We start from the raw sequence: 21712 nt of genomic DNA, 5'->3' as shown, positions 1-21712 counted from the left end.
TAAGAGTTATTTCATGATAGAGTTGGGAAAAGTACCAGTCCATAATATGTTTTGGGTTGTTGTTTTTTTAATGCACGTGTAGCCTGCCTTTAGATGTAGGGGACATAGCACATCTTCAGAGAGAAGACAGAACTTGCAGAAGAAACACGAGAAGCCTATAACCATAAACCAGTCAAACAGAACAGAGCCAAGTCCTGAGCCCCTCTATTTTGAGGTAACTTTTTTATTCATTCATAGTAATTGTCACACAAAACCCTCACTGAAATTTTTGAGTGGACAATGGCGGCCTTGTAATCGGCTTATCATGTTTTGTCAGCTCCACTCCACCCTGTCTGCCTCTGGAAGAAGCAAACCATAAGGATTTGCTCAGTGTTACTTGCAAATTTTGTGGTTTCTTTCTTTCTAAACAAACAATGTGTAGAAGCCAAGATTTGTTCCTCGCTTGCCATTTGCTGTTTGTTTGGAAGAAGCAACCTGTGGTTACTGGTTCACACATAATCCTAAGCCAAGTTTCATGGTTTGTTTCTCCTGGAGGCAGGCAGAGCTGAACCCATGAACCTGAGCTCCATGCACCAGCACACTGTTCAGAATGAGCCTTGGTTTTATTTTTGACCGTGGATTATTGAAGTATATGGGGAACCTTGGGGCCCAAGGCAGAATGCCACCCTCCAGGTCTCTCTATCTCCCGCTTTGGCCTTGCTTCCTCCTTGAGCATTTTTGCTTGGCTCGCTTGTGTCACTGGACTCATTAAGCTTCTTGCTTGCTTGGATGCCGAACAAAGAGGAATTGGGGAGTGGGAGTGTGGAAATTATTGTACAAAGGTACAAATGACACCTGTTGCTCTTCCCTTTTCTGCTTCTGGCACTACTCTACTATCAGGCGGCCCCTGAAAGACTGCCCAGGAAGACGAGTGGCCCTCGGGTTCCCAACACCAGGATTATTATTATGTTCAAAGAAGGCTGTTTTTGTCTCCTACATAATAAGCATGCTCATTTTGAAAGCATATAAACTTGCCTTTCAAATTTCGTTGTCACTTTTTAGTGTGTCCTAGCATCTTGCTGTCAGCATCTTCCCTTCTCTAATTGTTGCATGATGAGTGTCTCATGATTGGGCAGGTTATTCTTTTTTAAGCATTGCAGAGTGGCATCTGCTAACTTCTGCTAATGGCTTAAGTGAGGCCTTGGTGCCTAGTAGAGATAGAGCCATGCAAACTTAATTCATTTCAAATCCTCCCAATATTTTTATTTAGGATGAAGACGAATTTCCAGAGTTAAACAGTGAAAATGGAAATTCCAAGGGTGGTAATATGCAGCTGAAACATGCCCCTAAAGTGGTAAGAGGCTTTTATAATGTAAATAGTATTTTGATTTAAATTAGCTGGTTTTCTTTGCTAGATATTGTGATTGACTATTGATAATGCAGCAGCAGTGAATGCTTCTATTCTGTTGGGGTGGAGAAAAAGAGAATGTGCTGGAACGAGGTGCAGAATTCAGTTTCATTAGCATATTTACTTTTAAAGAAGGAAACATGTTTCTAGCCCTTTATGGCTTGGATTATATGCCCGAAAGTGTGAGCAATGTCTGCTGAAATCTCAAAAGCCAGAGGTGTGGAGGGAGCTTCAACACCTTGCATAGCTCGTTATTCTAGTCATGACTGGAGTAATAATTGGAATAACTAATGCAAAATAGAAGAGTACTGTTCCCCCCCCCCCCATGTGCATATACCAGCAGCAAGTAAAAAGATCCAGCCTTTCTGGAGTAAATCATTCATGCTAGTAATATTTTGAGTCTCTAGATTATTTATGAGTTGCCTTTTTTCATGTGACCTAAAAGCCTTTCCTAGAGGACTGCATCTGCCAAATCAAATAATTGCTTAGACTTAACTGAGATACTGTTTAAATAAAGCACTCTGACCACTTAGGGAGTCTTATATGAGTGTACTAAGTTGTGTGCTGATACAGTTGAGGTAGTTTGAGAAACAAGGTCAACTTGGGCAAGTTTGTGATGAGCTATGCTTTCTCTTGTAACACCTTTAAATCTGTGCTTTCCCTCCTTGTTCACCCTAGTTGGATGGTTTACCTGAAAATTCTCCAATCAATATTGTACAGACTCCAATTCCAATCACCACATCTGTTCCTAAACGGGCAAAAAGTCAAAAGAAGAAAGCCCTAGCAGCAGCACTGGCTACAGCTCAAGAGTATTCAGAAATTAGCATGGAGCAGAGAAAACTCCAGGTCTGTTCTTTTTTATGTTATAATCATGATTGGCTGCATATTTAAATCAGGGACAGCCAGCTGGAAGCCTCCAGCCTGGGTACATTCGCCAAAGCAATCATAATCACCAAAGGAGCCCTGGTGAACTTACCAAAAAGTTCATACAGTCATACCTCGGGTTACAGCCGCTTCAGGTTGCGTCTTCTCGGGTTGCAGACTGCTGAAACCCCGAAGTACCGGAATGGGTTACTTCTGGGTTTCGGTGGCCGCGTATGCACAGAAGTGCTAAATCGCGCTTTGCGCACGTGCAGATGCGACAAATCACAACTCGTGCGTGCGCAGACGTGGGTTGTGAGCGCTGTGGGTTGCGAATGTGCATCCCGCATGGATCACATTCGCAACCCGAGCGTCCACTGTACAGCTTCACTTGCAAGAAGAATGTTCAAGTTGTAATATTTCCTAGAATTACATCTCTCCTCCTAGGTTTTGTATGTACTTCCTTGGCTGTTGCTTGTAAGCACAAAAGCATTATTGCTATATTGAACCAACAGTATCTTCTAGCACCCCACCCTCAGGAAAACAGATTAAACACCAAGATCAGGCATCCCCAACCTTCGGCCCTCCAGATGTTTTGGACTACAATTCCCATCTCTCTGACCACTGGTCCTGTTAGCTAGGGATCATGGGAGTTGTAGGCCGAAACATCTGGAGGGCCACAGGTTGGGGGCGCCTGACCAAGATCATGAGGAAGTTTATAATGCCTGGTTTAAGTTATGCCTCTGGTCACTGGAGGTGAACTGTACTACTTTTATTCTGATTATAGGAAGCAGTTTCAAAAGCAGCTGGAAAGAAGAGCAAAACACCCGTGCAGTTGGACTTGGGGGATATGCTAGCCGCTCTTGAAAAACAGCAGCAAGCTATGAAAGCTCGCCAGATCACAAATACCAGGCCCCTTTCTTACACAGGTGGGTACATCTCACTTGGCTGGTTTTTATAGCTACTCGTTTCTCAGCCATTTTCCACCTAAGGCTAACCTGTGGCCCTCCAAAATCTGTTGGACTGCAGCGGCAATTGGTCCCAACCAGTGTGCCAAATGGTCGTGGATGATCGGAGTACATTTTTGTTATTCAGTAAATGTACCATTCTGTGTGATGAATAAAGTCAGGTTGGTTTGTGTATGTAATATTATATGTCAGTGTGGCTTATTATAGTTATAAAAAAGTATAGAATACAATAATGCATTAAAACCAGTACAACAACAACAATTTATTATTTATATCCCGCCCATCTGGCTGGGTTTCCCCAGCCACTCTGGGTGGCTTCCAACAAAAGATTTAAAATACATAAAAAACTTCCCTAAACAGGGCGGCCTTCAGATGTCCTCTAAACATTAGATAGTTCTTTATTACCTTGACATCTGGTGGGAGAGTATTCCACAGGGCTGGCACCACTATCGAGAAGGCCCTCTGCCTGGTTCCCTGTAACTTCGCTTCTCGCAGTGAGGGAACTTTCAGAAGGCCCTCGGCACTGGATCTCAGTGTCCGGGCAGAACGATGTGGGTGGAGACGCTCCTTCAGGTATACTGGGCCGAGGCCGTTTAGGGCTTTAAAGGTCAGCACCAACACTTTGAATTGTGCTCGGAAACATACTGGGAGCCAATTTAGGTCTTGCTAAGCCAGCAGCAGAAAGCAATTCCTTGTTGCAAGTGACCAGCTGCCCGTAAATGATTTGGTGAACAGAGACGTTTTCAACTGCTGTGGAAACTCATAAAATATAGGCTACAATTATATTTCTGCTTCGAGTAAGTCCTATAGCCAGGGTGCTACCACAGAAAAGGCCTTATATTGAGTCACTGCCTGATGCACTGCAGTAAATGGCAGAACCTCCAGAAGGGCTGCTTCTTCAGATCTCAGGACCTAGGCACCTACAGGTGTTTGGATTTCAAGTTGTTCAGGGCTTTATATGTCAACAGCAACATTCTGGATGCTTCTGAGCCCAATTCAGTCAGTGCAACTCTCTCATAAAACTGATGTCATATGGCTTCAATAAGCTGCACCATTTGGCAGTCTATCAGCTACTTTCAGCACTAGTTTACACTTCTGAATCCCCTAAAAGGGTAGCTCCATGTAGAGTGCATAATAATACAGCACTATTAGTATCTTGGGGGGGGGGGGAGAGCTATGGTTCAAATCTCCACTCAGCCTAATCTGGCTAACAGTGTTGTTGCAAGGATAAAACGCAAGCCTCCGCAATTTCAAAAATGGTTTCTGTGTGGCAATCCTCCTTGAGTGTATGAAGCTGGCTGTGCAGTTCTTTGAAAGCCAGCCAAAGGAAGGTTCCTTTCTGCTAACAATTGAAATAACATACTATTAATTTTAAGGGGCACACCATGTTTCTGTTTCCTTGCTGAGCTAAAGTGTTCCTGCAAAACAGTAGACTAAACCGAATACTAGTTTAAAGCCATCTGGAAGCAGAATCGTTCCATTGTGTAACTTTCCTGTCATTGTTGTCTGTTTTTGTTTCCAATGAGAGGAAAAGGCTTTTGTAACAAAAGCTGACCGGGGGGGGGGGGGCTGATTGCTAATCTTGGTTTTCTTTCTGCAGTAGGGGTTAGAATAATGGTTGTCTTGATTTCATTCAGTTGGCAGTGCTGCACCTTTTCATGCCAAAGAACCTGCCAGCCGAAAATCCTTAACTAAAGGACAGCCGTCAGTGGGTTGTCTCAATCCTTTGGACTCCACTGCCCCAAAAGTGAAACGAGGAAAAGAAAGGGAGCTCTCAAAGCTGAAGCGTCCGACAGCACTTAAAAAGGTAAGCGGTCTCTAGAATGTTGTCTCTGGAAATGGTGATCATGAATCCTAATGGCCCAGCTTATTTTAATTTATTTTAATTTATTTTATTTTTAATGAAATTAGGAGACAGGATAAGTTTCCATTCATGAACATGACATATGATTCCCCCTCCCACCCAGATGATGGGAACTACCAGAGCACCAAGGAAGCCAACCGGCCAATCAATACCTTGATTTCACTTATTTCATCCCCAACAGATCCAAACTGCCTCAGTAAAAGTGCTCGATTCAAAGAATGGTCTCCCTGCTCACGAAAACACAGTTCCCTTAATGAGCTGTTCTTCTCTTTGCCCCGCGGCATCTATTTCTTTAATTCCCAGGGTTTGCCCACGCTGACTTGTGCTGTCGGCCAAGCTGCTGATCTAAGGGTTGCCTATATATAAGGTCATCTTTCTCATTCAGTGGCCTCTCTGCAAAGCTTGATATGCTCTTAAGACCAGTTGTGTTATTTCTAGCATATGAAAAGTGGACATTTTACACCACAAAAAGCTAAAAGGTTATATTTGCTTGTTTCTTTTTGGCAGCTCCCTTGCATGCACAGCAACAACGCTGCCTCTGACTCTCCTGCACTCCAGCCCCGGGTCAGGCTTGACCTGGGAGTGCAGCTGCTGCAGCCGGGTGTGAGAAAGCTGCCTCAGTAGCTCCCTCGCGTGCCGGAGCCAGGCTTCAATGAGGGAGCATGTCATGGGGGTGCCTGGTTGCGCCCCTTCCAAGAAATGTGCCTGGGGCTATGGCCCAGTTATGATGTCTGGGTTACAGGCTAGCCACATACTTTATCTGTACCAGAGAGCATAAAGCTGGTAATCACTATCCTGTTGTTAACTGTGTAGGGTATGGCCTATAAAAGGGACAACATGCATTTAATGAACAATACAGCCTAAATGGCTTTCCTTTATACTTATTTTGTGATCCTAGAAACTAGCCCCTCCTTTTTCAAAGATTTTTGCCATGTCCCAGGTACGTTGAGTTTGTTGAGATGGTTGAATCGGTTAATCATAAATACTATTTTGCACCACTTCTAAATAATAGCCATATCAATTTAAATATAGTGGAATCTTGGGTTAAGTTACCCTAGGGTAACGTAAACTTCAGGTTGTGAAAGCAGCAAACCCAGAAGTGTTTCGCTGCTTGCGCATGCGTAGAAGCGTTCTACCGCTGTGCGCGCATGCACAGAAGTGGTCTCTCTAGTTGCGAAAACTTTGGGATTTGGCCGGACCTCCGGAATGGATCCCATTCACAACCGGAGGTACCACTGTACTTGATTATTGTTGCATGGTTTTATTTGCAGGTGTGTGAGCAAAGGATTTTGCAGGGAGAAAAGTGTTTTTCAATTCTGAGTTACTTTCATATGTCGCTGTGTTTTTTTCTTAAAAAGAAAGCATGCAAAAGTCAGGCATAACAAGGGCTTGGATCCAGTGATGTCCTATGTTAGCAGAAAGTCTTGCTACAACCTCCAGGGCCCTGTTCCACACTGTTCTGGGGGTCCATTGAGCCTCCAAACTAGCTTTGAATGATGGGGTGGCGTCTAGCTTGTACAACAAGATTTTTTCTCCCCCATCTCTCAGATCCTACCCAGTATGAAACAAAATAATACAGTTGTGAGGAGACTAAGTTTACTATTGCACATACATACAAATGACAACTAATGGATTAGCTGCTCCAGAGAGAAGGAAATTCAAATTTGCAATCATCAAGTATCATGTTCTTGAAATAAAAGATTGTATGTGCCACTGAGGAAGACAGCAAGATTTAAAATCATCTGTCAATTGAAATCACTATTTGCCCTAAATATTGGCAGTTAGATTTATTATTCTCTGGTTTGCAATAAGGATATAATTTTATAAATAATGTGGTTAATCTTTTAAGAACTATTTTGTTTTAGAATATTTGATTATGTATATGATACTAATCTTAGTAACGTATTGTATATTATAATATATTCCCAACTTTTACATTGTTTCCTAATTTTCTTTTGACACGGGCAATTTTCCTTTCTCATGGTGTTTATAAAAAATACATTTTTTCCTGCTGTCCCTTCATTGTTCAGAACATCCACCCACTTCTGAAAAATGACTTGCACTTACGAACAAAAGGTCCACATTAAATTTACTATCCCTTTTTCTACAAAGCAGCAAGCTTATTAATTTGTAGAAGAAATTAGCATTGCTCACATTATCCTAAACTGTCTCTCCACCCCACCCAGATTATCTTGAAAGAAAGAGAAGAAAAAAAGGGACGCTTATCTGTAGATCATACCCTTCTGGGAGCTGATGAAGAACAAGAGGTGAATCTGACTCCAAATCAGTCAGAAGACGTAGCATCTCAAGAAGGTCAGAACTCTAAAGATTGAACTGAAATATCTGTCTAGATACAGTAATATGCTTTACAGTATTCCCTGTGTGCATGTGTGTGCCCTTGAACATTTTGTTTGTTTGTAATGTTAAGTAGAGTTACTAAATCAGGACCTCTGTGTCTTGCCTATGGCAAGTATTGTTTTACTTAGGAATTTGGACCAGAAGGGTCCAAAGCTTTGTGCATGTTTTTAATCTAAATTGTAAAAAAAATGTCACTCCAGAAGCTATTTTAGCCTTTCAAGAGCAGTAGGAGTCTGTGGATAGGCAGCTGAAGAGCCTCTACAGCAGGCTTCCTCAACCTCGGCCCTCCAGATATTTTTTGAGACTACAATTCCCATCATCCCTGACCACTGGTCCTACTAGCTAGGGATCATGGGAGTTGTAGGCCAGAAACATCTAGAGGGTTGAGGTTGAGGAAGCCTGCTCTACAGTAACATAGTCCATGACTTGGCAGCCTCAACATCTCAGCCTATAAGTTTTAAAAATTTGCTAGCTGTAGTTTAATATTTTTTCCCCCAACTGAAAACAAAACAAAAAAACTAGCACAGCAACCACATGGTGTCAGTGCACCATTGTTTTGACGCACAAAAGCTGGATCTGTCAGATCATACTATTGGCTAGTCTGGTTTACGGTGTTGGGTTCTTTTGAAAGTGTCATGGTGGCGTGAAGGAATGATATGTTCCAGTGATCCACACAGGTGCTGTTTTTGACTTTATTATTTACCTGTTCCAGAAACCGGCTTGAGTGTGCCGAGTGACACCTCACTCTCTCCGGCAAGCCAAAATTCTCCTTACTGCATGACTCCAGTATCCCAAGGCTCACCTGCCAGTTCAGGAATAGGTAGCCCAATGGCTTCTTCAACCATCACGAAGATTCATAGCAAGAGATTCCGAGAGTAAGAGCTGTTTTTAAAAACTAACCTTCTGCATCGCTTGTCCAATAAAATGTGCATTACAATGTAAGTAGAATAATAGAATTGTAGAGTTGGAAGGGATCATGAGGTTCATCTGGTCCAGCTCCGTGGAATGCAGGAATCTTTTTGCCCAGTGTGGGGCTCAAACCCATGACCTTGAGAGTAAGAGCCTCATGCTGTACCAACTGAGCTACCCCACAGAGTTTAGTTTATAATGGACCAAATGCTGCAAAGCATAACAGTTGCACTTAAATAAATTCCAGCTATGCTATGCATAGTGTATCATAGACAGGAGAGAAGGTATCTGCAGCCCAGATATATTTAGATAGCTTAGTCAAGTCATAACTGGAAGAGAAGACAAAATGGGTATTCTTAGCCATTCCTGATGAGAGAGGATTTTGTAAATTACCCCTTGTTGACAAACCATGTGTCTTTGCTTTACCTTTCGCTTGTGCCTGGGGTCACTTTCAGTGATACTAGGTTTTGGTATTCTGGATACCAATATTTGGTTCTCTAAATGATTTTAGGGTAGATTTTTTGGGAGATCTTTTAGTTTAGGAGGCTTGTATCGGAAACTTCTGTGCCACATTCTCTGCTAGTTTGAAATTCGGAATAACTGACAAAATAAAAACAATGATTCTAAAATTACACAAAGTTGTAGACATAAATATTAAAGATGGCAAATATGCCATGAAATATCAAGATAAACCTAAATATATTCAATGAAAAACTCTTTTAAAAAGGAATGCTTCAGCAGCCAAAAGTACAGTGGCCAGGCAGATCTTGTGTGGAAGAAAATTCCCTTTCCAGCATCTTCCCTAACCTCACCTTAGAAAAGTATGGGGCATACGGTGTAGTCTGTCCTTCTGATATAAAGCCCTCTCTAAAGTATGAAGGTCCTGCTCTGATAATGGCTTTAAAACCAGCACAATAATTTGGGCTTGGAAACAATTAGCCTAGGCAGTTGTGCTTAAGATAAGAGGTATTCATTCTCCATAGCCAAGCAAATACGCAGCAGGAATTTGCATCAGCTGCAGCTTCTGAATAGTGCAGTTATATGTAATATTACAAATTACCTAGCACAGGTAACAGAGACCAGAGCTCTATCAGTGAAGAAGAGGGTCCAATTGGCTCACCAACTATTCCTGGATTCCTGTGATATTTTGCCCTTTCACACAACACTTGTAAATTACATTTGTACATGTTTCCAGATGCTGAAGTCATCTTGCCACTGAGAAACAAAATGAGCAAAACAATTTTCAAGTGACGTGGAAAAAGTATGGAAGGCCTGCATTCAGGGCAGCCTTGTAAATAACCCCAAGGAAGATACTAACCTCCAAAATACTTTATTACCCTGCTGGTGGCTCATTTCTTTCTCCTCTCTATCTTTGTGTGGAGTCAAAAGGAGAAATGGAGTGCTTGGTCATCATTAACTTGCTTGCAGTTCCTTATTTCCTGTGGCTACCAGGTGACAAATACGAGGCTGACCAAGGAGCGAATGTGGTGGCTTGAAATTGCTTTTTAAACATTCATAAGCTGTGATTGGAGCTTAAGTAACACAGAGATATACTACTTGCCAGGGCTTTTTTTCCATAAAAAAAGAGGTGGTGGAACTTGCTGAGGTTTTTAAGGGGAGCACCCACCCAAAGCTGTTGAGCTTTTTCCAGCTGAAAAAATCCCTGCTACTTGCAGTGCAGATAGAAAGGCTTTAAAGTGATCTTTAAGTGGAAGACCAGGGTTCAAATCTGGATTTCTTCATGAAGCTCCCTGAGCCAGGCATGATCTCTCGGCCTAGCCTACCTCACACGGTTGGTGAAAGAAAAGAAAATGATGAAGGGGAGAACCATGTACACCACCATAAGCTCATTGAAAGATAGGTGTGTTATACATGCAGTAATCAAAATAAAATAAATATATAGCTTTGGGCTACTTAGCAGATTAAAGTACCTGGGTATTTTAACATGAGCTCTTCACTCATATAAAGGGATGAGCTAAAGGACTTCAGAAAAGTGTAAAAAAAACCTTGAGGAAAAGATAGTGAAAGCAGTTTGGCCTTCTTGAGCTTTGTCTTATTGTATCCCTTCTGACTTTACAGGTACTGTAATCAAGTTCTAAGCAAAGAAATAGATGAGTGTGTGACCCTCCTGTTACAAGAGCTTGTCAGCTTCCAAGAACGAATTTACCAAAAGGACCCCATGAGAGCAAAAGCAAAGAGGAGGCTAGTGATGGGTTTACGCGAGGTTACCAAACACATGAAGTTAAACAAGATCAAGTGTGTAATCATTTCTCCAAACTGTGAGAAAATCCAGTCAAAAGGTATTAATGATTATCTCTGGTGGACCACCTTCTCCTACAGCTTTGGTCTGGTTCTCTACTTCAACACGGAATCATTTTTTTCTTTTTGCCTATGCTGTTTTTTATTCTGCAGGGCACTGAGGGGCTTTCAAAGAGCTGTGTGCAGAGTACCATGTGCACGCTGGGGCTTTTCTGTCTCCCTTTCCTCCTGCAGCTCCTTTTCACCCCTTGAGAAGCCACTGCAGAGGAACGCAGAATGATTTTGTGTGGCGCAGAGCCTGCCGATGGGGCAGGGGTTGTGGGGAGAAGACATGAGCGGATGTTATGACATGCACACACTTTATGCTTTTTCTACTTGCATAGGAGGAGGGATTGCAAGCTGGCTCACACATAGCGTGAAGCCAAAACTGGCTTAGCACAAATAAGTACATGTGTGGGCCTCCAGAGAGGAGATCATGGCTGCTTTGCTTCTCTCCTCCAGTTGTTGTTCTGCTGCTGCACTAAGGCATAGTCTGTCTTAGCATGTTGTTTGAACTTAGGCTCATGGTTTAGCACACTCCAGACAAAACCGCAAGCTGTAACCAAAGTTGGTCTTTTGGCTTACAGCTTGTGGATTTTCTGGGAGCACTGAACCACAGGCCTGGTTCAGACAATACGTTAAGCCAGTATAAGTTCAGTGCGGCACAGCAGTCATGATCTCTGTGGAAGCCCACACATCTGCTCATTTGCGATTTGGCTTGGCATTTTCCTAACAAGGGCTTTATATTTTAACTGAACTTCCTGTCTAAGGCCTTTAGACTTTTTCTTTAGAACCTTGTCTTACTGATAAAAATAAGTTGGCTTAAAGTAGCAATTTAGCCATCATTTTATCCTTACGTATGTAGCATCTTAAAACTGGCAAATTATATTTAATTATATGACTGAATTTTGAGCTGCAGCCAGTACCAACTTCCTGACTCATGTGCCTGTGTGCTGCAGGTTTTTGTGACATCCACATTTTGTGGATTTTTTTGGTATGCTCTTAAATCTTAGCTCTTTGCCTAAAATACAGAATGTGTGAAAGGTTTTAATAGTTCCTCATCCTGTGCTGCATTGATAGTTTTCATTGGTTGGAAATGTGTAGTTGGACTTAAGCATTTGATTATTGATGTAAAGTTAGCAGACTTTAAACTAGTTATGAGGAAGTTCTTCACATTTTAATCTTCTGTTTTTCTCCCGGCATGTACCAAGGTGGACTGGATGAAGCTCTGTACAACGTAATAGCCATGGCACGGGAACAAGAAATCCCCTTTGTCTTTGCCCTGGGTCGTAAAGCTCTTGGTCGCTGTGTGAACAAGCTAGTTCCTGTTAGTGTGGTCGGAATCTTCAATTATTCAGGTGCTGAGGTAAGAGCATATAAATCAACTCTGTCACTATGGTGTGAATTCTTTCTGTTTCACTGAGTTCCTAAGATTACAGTGGTACCTTGGGTTACATGCGCTTCAGGTTACATACACTTCAGGTTACAGACTCCGCTAACCTAGAAATAGTGCTTCAGGTTAAGAACTTTCCTTCAGGATGAGAACAGAAATCGTGTTTCGGGACTTCCGGTCGGTGCCAGCGCTTAATGGCGGTCCTACCTCCGAGCTCCGGAGAAGGACTGCTTCGCAAGTTCGGGTCTTACCCGCTACGGCAAGCGGGGGACCCCTAAAATCCCAGGCGCTGAAGCCTGAGAACAAGGAGACTCGGTGGGCACCTTTGCGCCCCCCGGTACCGTGAAAGAGCCTTTTTAAAGGCTACGGATCGACATCGGGAGTGAGCGCGGTGCTGAGAGTCGCTACCCAGCCTGCGAAGTGAAGCCGCGTCGCCATAAGCGGAGAGCGCCGATTCCTTCCTGAAAAGAAATTCGGACTAATTCCCCGTGAGTAAGAACTGAAAAATAACTGGGACTTTTCTTAATTTTAAAAATTGGGCTAAAAACGGGGGAGATTTAAACAAAGGAAGTCTGCCTCCCCCCGACCGCATGAAAGTGAAAGCAACGGAGCTCTAAACCTGCATCCGTTTAAATTCATCCTTTGATCAGCTAAACCGGACATTTAAACCTTTGATCTCCCCTCTAGCAAGCAGGGCAGAGGGGAGGCGAATTTGACCATTAACTGCATGACTTATTTGAAGGAAAAAACCTCTGCTATCTCATCTACTTGAAAGTCTGAAACGGTCTGCCTTCTTAGTACATTGAGCTGACTTTTCCCTGTGAAGTGACACCTTGATACAAAGTTTCCACAGTGCCTGACTTTTGTACATTTTAAGAAGAAACAGTATAAACAGTATACTGGGCAACTGTGGCAATTGGAAGCTATAAGACTTTAGTAACATTGATTTTGACTGGGTTAATCTCCTTTCTTTCTACATCTTGGATGGTCTCCTTTGTTCATGTACTTTGAAATTTCCTTCTATGGCCATTTTGATTTGCTCCCTCTAGAGGATAAAGTGAAGTCCAGCACGGCCTAAGACAGTGGAATTTTCCAAGGGAGAATAAATCCCGTGGGAATTGACCTTGACATGAGTGGGCCACAAGAAGAGATAACTACAAGAGCCAAGACCAAGCAACAACAACAGCAACAGCTGCAGCTGCAACAAGCAAAGAGAAGAGGTTCGATCTTAGGCGTAACAGCCGGACTAGCTGGAACAACAGGACAGGACAAAGGAGCAGCCGTTTCTATGGAAGCTGTGACAGAAGCTTTGCTTAAGATAAACCAGACTCTGGAGTCTTTGACAAAACAGACTTCAGAGAACACACAAAAATTAACAGAAATATCAACAAGATTAAACCAGAATACAGAATCTATAAATAAATTGGTCGAGGAAAATGCCACCACGCGTCAAATTGCCGAAGAGGCCAAAGCCACAGCTGGAGAGACGCAGGAGAAATTAGAGCCACTTGCCAAGAAGGTCTATGAGCATGATGCAACCTTGGCCTTGTGGGAGTTACAGAGGAAAGAGAGAAACTTAAAATTAAGACTGATTCCGGAGAATGAAAGTGACAACCTTGTGGAATATTTGACACGGGAGTTTGCGGATTGCTGGGACTTGGAGGAAGACGATTTTAAAATCACAACTGCCTTTAGACTCGGCAAAAAGCAAGATAGAAAGACACCAAGAGATTGTTTGATCACACTCAGATCTAAGGAGGAAAGAGATAAAATTTTAGGACTACACTTTGGAAAAGCCCTCCAAATTGGAAATTCAGCAGTACAGATCTTTAAAGACATACCAAAATATATCTTGGACTTAAGAAACTTCTACAAGGATTTGGTGCTTTTGTTAAAGAAAAATCAGATCCGCTTCAGGTGGGAATTCCCACAAGGACTGTCATTCGACTACAAGGCAAAGAAAGTGAAAATAAAGACAATTCAAGATAAAGACAAATTTCTGGCAAGATATCAGGAGGACCTACAGAAGGGGACTGTGGACGTACTTGCAGAACAGAGGAGAGCACTGGATATCCTGAATCTCTCGTTTGGACAAAAACCACCACCGTCAGAAGAAGAGCAACAACTTGGAGCTGTTGGAGGAGCCTTAAGAAAATAACAAGATGGCTCTGCAATTCCTTAGTTGGAATTGTAATGGACTGAATGGGCCTTTGAAGAGAAGACAAGTATTTCATATTTTGAACAGAGAACAATTGGATTTGATATGTTTACAAGAAACTCACATAACTAGAGCCCACAGGAGATTACTCACAAATAAAAGGTTAGGACAAGAATTTGTTTCATCAGACAAAGTTAAGAAGAGGGGAGTGGTAATATATGTGAAGGAGAAATGGGCTCCAAAAATGATATTTAAAGATGAACAAGGGAGATATCTGGCTGTGGAGATACAAGTACAAGGAGAAAAACTTTTAGTTGTTGGAATTTATGCACCAAATGAAGGCAAATCTGACTTCTTTAAGGGACTTCATGAAACTCTGACGGACTATCTGGATTATAATATGATAATCATGGGAGACATGAATGGCGTGGTCTCCACTAATATGGACAAGGCACAAAGACTAACAGTCACTAAAGAAGGGAGACTCCCCAAGACTTTTTTCGAAATGACAGAAAACATGGACTTGATAGACATTTGGAGAACAAGGAACCCTCTGGAGAGAGAGGGAACCTTCTTCTCCCAAGCAATGATGACCTGGACCAGAATTGACCAAATCTGGGTTACTAGTGGATTGGCTCCAAAGATTAAGAAAGTGGAAATCTGCCCAAAAACTTGCTCCGACCATAACGCCGTGAAGATGGAGATGAAACTCACAATAACCGGTCAATTTAGATGGAGAATGAATGACACCCTCTTTCGAGATAAGGAGATTCTCACGAAGGCCCAAAAGACCTTAAAAGACTATTTTGAAATAAATTTGAGGACTGACGTGGAGAAAAGAGTGATCTGGGACGCAAGTAAAGCTGTTATGAGAGGATTTTTGATTCAACAAAATTCAATAAAGAGGAAAAAACAAAATGAGAAAAAAGAGAAGATCTTGGAAATGATAAAGGAAGGAGAGAGGAAATTAAGAACAAAACCAAAGTCTCAGGACATTTTAAGAGAGATTAAGTTATATCAAACTCAATATATGGAACTGATGAACCAAGAGATTGAATGGAAGATAAAGCAAATGAAACAAAAGACTTTTGAATCAGCAAATAAATGCGGTAAACTTTTGGCATGGCAATTGAAGAAAAGGCAGAAACTAAATACAGTTACAAGCCTAGAGGTTGATGGAAAGAGTATATCTAAACCTAATGAAATTAGAAATTGCTTTCTAAGTTACTTCAAAAAACTTTACACCCAAGGCCCGCAAAATGAAGAAGATATAGACAAATTCCTTGGAAGATATGGATTACAAAATATCTCTCAGCAAAGTAAGATGGACTTGAACCAGAGAATCTCAGAACAAGAGGTAGAGGCTGCCATTCAGAATATGCAATTGGGCAAATCTCCGGGACCAGATGGACTGACTTCTAGATACTACAAATCGTTGAAGGAATGGTTGATTCAACCATTAAGAGAAGTTTGTAATGAGATCCTTGAAGGAAAAAGGGCACCTGAATCGTGGAAAGAGGCATATATCTCACTCATACCAAAGTCAGAGACTGAAAAGACCCAACTCAAGAACTACCGCCCGATATCACTCCTTAATGTGGATTACAAAATTTTTGCAGACATTTTGGCAAAAAGATTTAAAAGAGTTTTGATGGAGAAGATTCATAAAGACCAAGCAGGCTTTCTCCCTAAAAGACACCTAGCGGACAATGTAAGGAATGTAATAGACATTTTGGAAAAGCTGGAGGTGAATATAAACACTAAAGCAGTATTGATCTTTGTGGACGCGGAGAAAGCCTTTGATAATATCTCTTGGAGTTTTATGAGGAAGAATCTTCATGGGATGGGGGTAGGCCAGGGTTTTGAGAATGGTATGGCTGCAATATATTCCGAACAAAAAGCTAAGCTGATTGTAAATAATGTTGTGATTGAGGAACTTAAGATAGAAAAAGGAACTCGGCAGGGGTGCCCAATTTCCCCATTACTTTTCATTTCGGTTCTGGAGGTGTTGCTGAATATGATAAGAAATGACCAGCAGGTCAAAGGTGTGCAGGTCGGAGCTAAACACTACAAGTTAAGAGCGTATGCAGATGACCTAGTATTGACTTTGCAAGAGCCAAACACTAGTACGAAAAGGGTTTTAGAAATAATTCAACAATTTGGCCAGGTGGCTGGATTTAAGTTGAATAAGCAAAAAACTAAAGTCTTAGGGAAAAACCTAACAGATATGGAAAAGGAGAAGTTTCAGGAGGAAACAGGTTTGACAGTGGTTAAGAAAGTCAAATACCTAGGGGTTTATTTAACACCTAAGAATGTTAATTTGTATAAGGACAATTATGAAAAATGTTGGTCAGAGATTAAAAAAGATCTAGAAATATGGTCAAATCTGAAACTGTCAATGTTAGGCCGAATTGCAGTAATTAAAATGAATGTATTGCCTAGAATGTTATTTTTGTTTCAGACCTTGCAGATTCTTGATAAGATGGAATGTTTTAAGAGGTGGCACAAAGACATTTCGAAATTTGTCTGGCAGGGCAAAAAGCCCCGAATTAAATTCAAAATACTGACTGACGCTAAAGAAAGAGGGGGTTTTGCCCTGCCGGACCTAAAATTGTACTATGAGGCAGCAGCGTTTTGCTGGCTGAAAGAATGGATGCTCCTCGAGAATACAGACATCTTGGATCTGGAAGGCTTCAATAATGCTTTTGGTTGGCATGCATATCTTTGGTATGACAAGGTTAACAGTACCTTTAAAAATCACATTGTTAGAAAAGCATTATTTAATGTCTGGATAAGATACAAAGACTTATTGGAAAATAAAACCCCTAGATGGGTGTCACCAGCGGAGGCTAAAGCAGTGAAGAAACTCAATATGGAGGTCGGATGGCCGAAGTATTGGGAAATTTTAGAACAGGATGGAGACAAGGTTAAACTACAAAGTCAGGAGAAATTGAAGCACAAAGTAGAAAATTGGTTTCAATATCGCCAAATAATGGAAATTTTTAAACAGGATAGGAAAATCGGTTTCCAAGTGGAGAAATCAAAACTAGAGACCGAATTGCTAGAACCCAATACTAAGAATTTATCTAGAATGTATAACTTGCTGTTGAAATGGAACACACAGGATGAAACAGTTAAATCTGCTATGATTAAGTGGGCGCAGGATGTTGGACACAACATTATGTCAGATGACTGGGAATGGTTATGGAACACCGGTATCAAATTTACGGCATGTAATGCCTTAAAGGAAAACATTATGAAAATGGTATACAGGTGGTACATGACCCCAGTCAAGCTGGCAAAAATCTATCATTTGCCCGATAATAAATGTTGGAAATGTAAAGAGACTGAAGGTACTTTTTACCACCTTTGGTGGACATGCCCGAAGATAAAGGCCTTCTGGGAAATGATCTATAATGAAATGAAAAAGGTACTTAAATGTACATTTCCCAAAAAACCAGAGGCCTTTCTCTTGGGCATTGTCGGCCAATTGGTGACAAAGAAAGATAGAAATTTCTTTATGTATGCCACAACAGCAGCAAGAATACTCATCGCAAAGTATTGGAAGACACAAGATTTACCTACTCTGGAAGAATGGCAGATGAAAGTGATGGACTATATGACACTGGCTGAGATGACAGGCAGAATCCGTGACCAACGTAAAGAGATGGTGGAAGAAGAATGGAAAAAATTTAAGAGCTATCTTAAGGACTACTACAAACTCAATGAATGTTAAAATGTTGTGGTTGCTAGAAGTAACAGGATACAGGGATACAAGGTTAGATAATAAAGGAGGACTAAGATGACAGAGATTAGAAAGTAACAACTGGGAGTTGCTAGTTCAAATATGGACACTGGGATGCAGAGAGGGGGGGTATGGGGAAGTCCAAGAAAAGAGGTTTATGAAAATATCTTTGAAAGTATTTTGTATGTTTGTTTTGTTTTGTGTTTGTTTGTTCTTTTTAAAAAATGCTGTAAAACCAATAAAAATTTATTAAAAAAAAAAAACAGAAATCGTGTTTCGGCGGCAGCAGGAGGCCCCATTAGCTAAAGTGGTGCTTCAGGTTAAGAACAGTTTCAGGTTAAGAACGGACCTCCGGAACGAATTAAGTACTTAACCCGAGGTACCACTGTATTCATAATGGTGCCTGACCTGTGCCACATACCCCATTACTGAGCTTTGTATGTGTTGCGTTCTCCACATCTTTGAAGTAACCCAGACCAAATCCTCCTCTTCGCACACGTCCCTGCGTCCCAAAACGTGAAGAGGACTGCCTGCCCATCAAATGCGATACACAAGAACCATGAGAGTAGTTACAGATAGGTAGCCGTGTTGGTCTGCCATAGTCAAAATAAAAAAAATCCTTCCTGTAGCACCTTAAAGACCAACTTCTTCAGTGTATCTGAAGAAGTGTGCATGCACACGAAAGCTTATACCAAGAACTAACTTAGTTGGTCTTTAAGGTGCTACAGGAAGGATTTTTTTTATCATGAGAGTAGTGTCAGGCTCCTGCTTTCAAATGAGCACTCTTGCAGAAATCTGATTGGTTCCTTCACAGAATTTCAAAGAATGACAGGAAATGAGCTTGGAAAAGCAGCGGGCTAAAAATACACTAAAAGCACTTACCCATTTTTGACACGTGAATATGGGCCATATCCGATATTAAATGTGTGTCTTTTTTTCTCTTAATTGGAAGAGAAATTGGAGTGAGAGCCAGAAATCTCATCTTCATTAAATATTAAGGAAAGTGGCTCACAATGTTTTTACAAAACGTAAGTGTCATAGTCACTAGGGAGTGCTCTGTTAAGTAAAATGATGCTTCCATTTTGCACTAAGCTACACCATGCAGTGGAACACGCATACCCCTGCCCCCCCCCCCCATTTTCAAACTAGCCTTTATAATTCAGATGTAATCAAGGGATCTTATTTGATCTACATTTTATTGCCATGCCTAGTTTTAGTTGGCATGTAGAATTTTAGCTGGTGCAGAACTAGAATGCTTTTTTGCTATCACTATAATGAATTTCTTCAGCCAAGTGATACCCTTAGGTGGCTAGGATCTAGGGATGAATTCCAGTCCATGGTAATTTAATAATAAAAATAAAAATAAAAATAAAAATTATTTATTTATTTATTTATTTATTTATTTATTTATACCCCGCCCATCTGGCTGGGTTTCCCCAGCCACTCTGGGTGGCTTCCAACTGAATATTAAAAACAATACAGCATTAGACATTAAAAACTTCCCTAAAGATGGCTGCCTTCAGTTGTCTTTTAAAAGTAAAATAGTTGTTTATTGCCTTGACATCTACTGGGAGGATGTTCCACAGGGGAGGTGCCACTACCAAGAAGGCCCTCTGCCTGATTCCCTGTAACCTTACTTCTCACAATGAGGGAACTGCCAGAAGGCCCTCGGCACTGGATCTCAGTGTCCGGGCTGAACGATGGGGGTGGAGACGCTCCTTCAGGTATACAGGACTGAGGCCATTTAGGGCTTTAAAGGTCAGCACCAACACATTGAATTGTTCTCGGAAACGTACTGGGAGCCAATGCAGATCTCTCAGGACCGGTGTTATATGGTCCCGGCGGCCACTCCCAGTCACTACTCTAGCTGCCGCATTCTGGATTAGATGTAGTTTCTGGGTCACCTTCAAAGGTAGCCCCATGTAGAGCGCATTGCAGTAGTCCAAGCGGGACATAACCAGAGCATGCACCACTCTGGTGAGACAGTTCGCGGGCAGGTAGGGTCTTAGCCTGCGTACCAGGTGGAGCTAGTAGACAGCTGCCCTGGACACAGAATTAACCTGTGCCTCCATGCACAACTGTGCATCCAAAATGACTCCCAGGCTGCGTACCTGGTCCTTCAGGGGCACAGTTACCCCATTCAGGACCAGGGAATCCCCCACACCCGCCCGCGCCCTGTCCCCCAAAAACGGTACTTCCGTCTTGTCAGGATTCAACCTCAATCTGTTAGCCACCATCCATCCTCCAACCGCCTCCAGGCACTCACACAGGACCTTCACCGCCTTCACTGGTTCTGATTTAAAGGAGAGGTAGAGCTGGGTGTCATCTGCATACTGATGAACACCCAGCCCAAACCCCCTGATGATCTCTCCCAGCGGCTTCATATAGATATTAAAAAGCATGGGGGAGAAGACGGAACCCTGAGGCACCCCACAAGTGAGAGGGGAAGGGTCGCGGAGAAGTCCAGTTGCACCAGGAAGTGATCCGACCATGGCACTTATTTTGTTTCGCTTTTAGTTAGTGTCAGATCACCAACATCCGTAGAGGTAAACACCAAGTCTAAGGCATGTCCGTGGCTATGAGTTGGGCCAAACTTATTCAGGGACAGCCCCATGGAGGCCATGTTTTCCACGAAGTCCCGAGCGGCCCCTTGTAGGGTCGTGTCGGCATGGATGTTAAAATCTCCCAGGACAACCAAGCTAGGTGTCTCCAGGAGCATATCCACCACGACCTGAAGCAGCTCGGGCAGGGAATCCTTGGTGCAGCGGGGAGGTCGGTACGCCATTCTGTTTCTGCATTAAGCTGCAATTTGAGAGAGAGTGTGTAAACTTAGTTTATCTCAGCATATGCATGTCTAAATATGGATGGTATTCAGCTAAAGTTTACTCAGAGTAGACCCATTTAAATTAATGAACCTGACCTAAGTTTAGGTCCATTAATTTCATTGGTTGTACTCTGAGTAAACCTTACCTGAATACCCCCCACTTAATTCTAAATTACATTTGTAATGCATTTTATTACATTTTGGGTGACTGACAAACCCAAATCTTGGGATACAAAAGAGCAAAATCCAGACTATAATTCTGTTCCATTCCACATATTAGTGTCTGTTTGTATCAGCATTCTGAGAAATCAGATTCCTCAAACATCCCTCAAAGACCATTGTCTATGCCTCTAGCCAGTGTGCCGTTCTTTCCCTGTGGATCTATAACCTTGAGGCTATCAGTAGGTAAGGTTACTACTGTTTCAACTATCTCCTTCTGAACTACCATGGTGCAGTCTTTGGGTCACAGAATGAGAGGCTCATTGGTTTCTCTCCTCAGATTCCTTAGGCACCTGTATTATAATGCAATGCCTTGTTTCAAGACAACTTGCGACACTAGAGTGTCCTGCCTTGAAAGCAGGGGACCTTCCAATAAAGAGAAGCAGATAACAGGGTGGTCTCTTGGGGTAGCCTTTATCTCTTGCTTGGGGTCTTTGTCTTTTAGAACCTCTTCAACAAATTGGTGTCACTGACAGAGGAGGCTAGGAAAGCCTATCGGGACATGGTTGCAGCAATGGAGCAGGAGCAGGAAGAGGCCTTGAAGAACATTAAGAAGGTGCCCCACCACATGGGGCATTCTCGGAATCCTTCTGCAGCAAGTGCAATTTCATTCTGCAGTGTTATTTCAGAGCCCATTTCAGAAGTGAATGAGAAAGAGTACGGTGAGTGCATTTTCAAAACAATGCTTATGTAGCAGAATCGTACTGAGAGTGAGTTAGCTGTCAACT

At 42.1% G+C, this 21712-nt stretch overlaps 1 protein-coding gene across 1 annotated transcript in view; it reads left to right on the top strand.

The window, feature by feature from the left end:
* The window catches only part of SECISBP2L (SECIS binding protein 2 like), a 40675-nt gene that overhangs the window by 16893 nt on the left and 2070 nt on the right, over positions 1–21712 (top strand). The window contains exons 8-17 of the mRNA XM_081170008.1: positions 83–214; positions 1250–1333; positions 2066–2233; positions 3036–3177; positions 4854–5023; positions 7267–7393; positions 8151–8313; positions 10427–10647; positions 11857–12011; positions 21430–21646. Of these exons, the coding sequence (XP_081026134.1) occupies positions 83–214; positions 1250–1333; positions 2066–2233; positions 3036–3177; positions 4854–5023; positions 7267–7393; positions 8151–8313; positions 10427–10647; positions 11857–12011; positions 21430–21646 (1579 nt within the window). The remainder of the gene's footprint in view (positions 1–82; positions 215–1249; positions 1334–2065; positions 2234–3035; positions 3178–4853; positions 5024–7266; positions 7394–8150; positions 8314–10426; positions 10648–11856; positions 12012–21429; positions 21647–21712) is intronic.

The sequence above is a fragment of the Podarcis bocagei genome (assembly GCF_964188305.1).
Source record: "Podarcis bocagei genome assembly, chromosome: 14".
In the NCBI taxonomy this organism is placed as follows: domain Eukaryota; kingdom Metazoa; phylum Chordata; class Lepidosauria; order Squamata; family Lacertidae; genus Podarcis; species Podarcis bocagei.
Note: the sequence above shows the minus strand (reverse complement) of the source record. Positions and strands in the feature narration are given on the sequence as shown.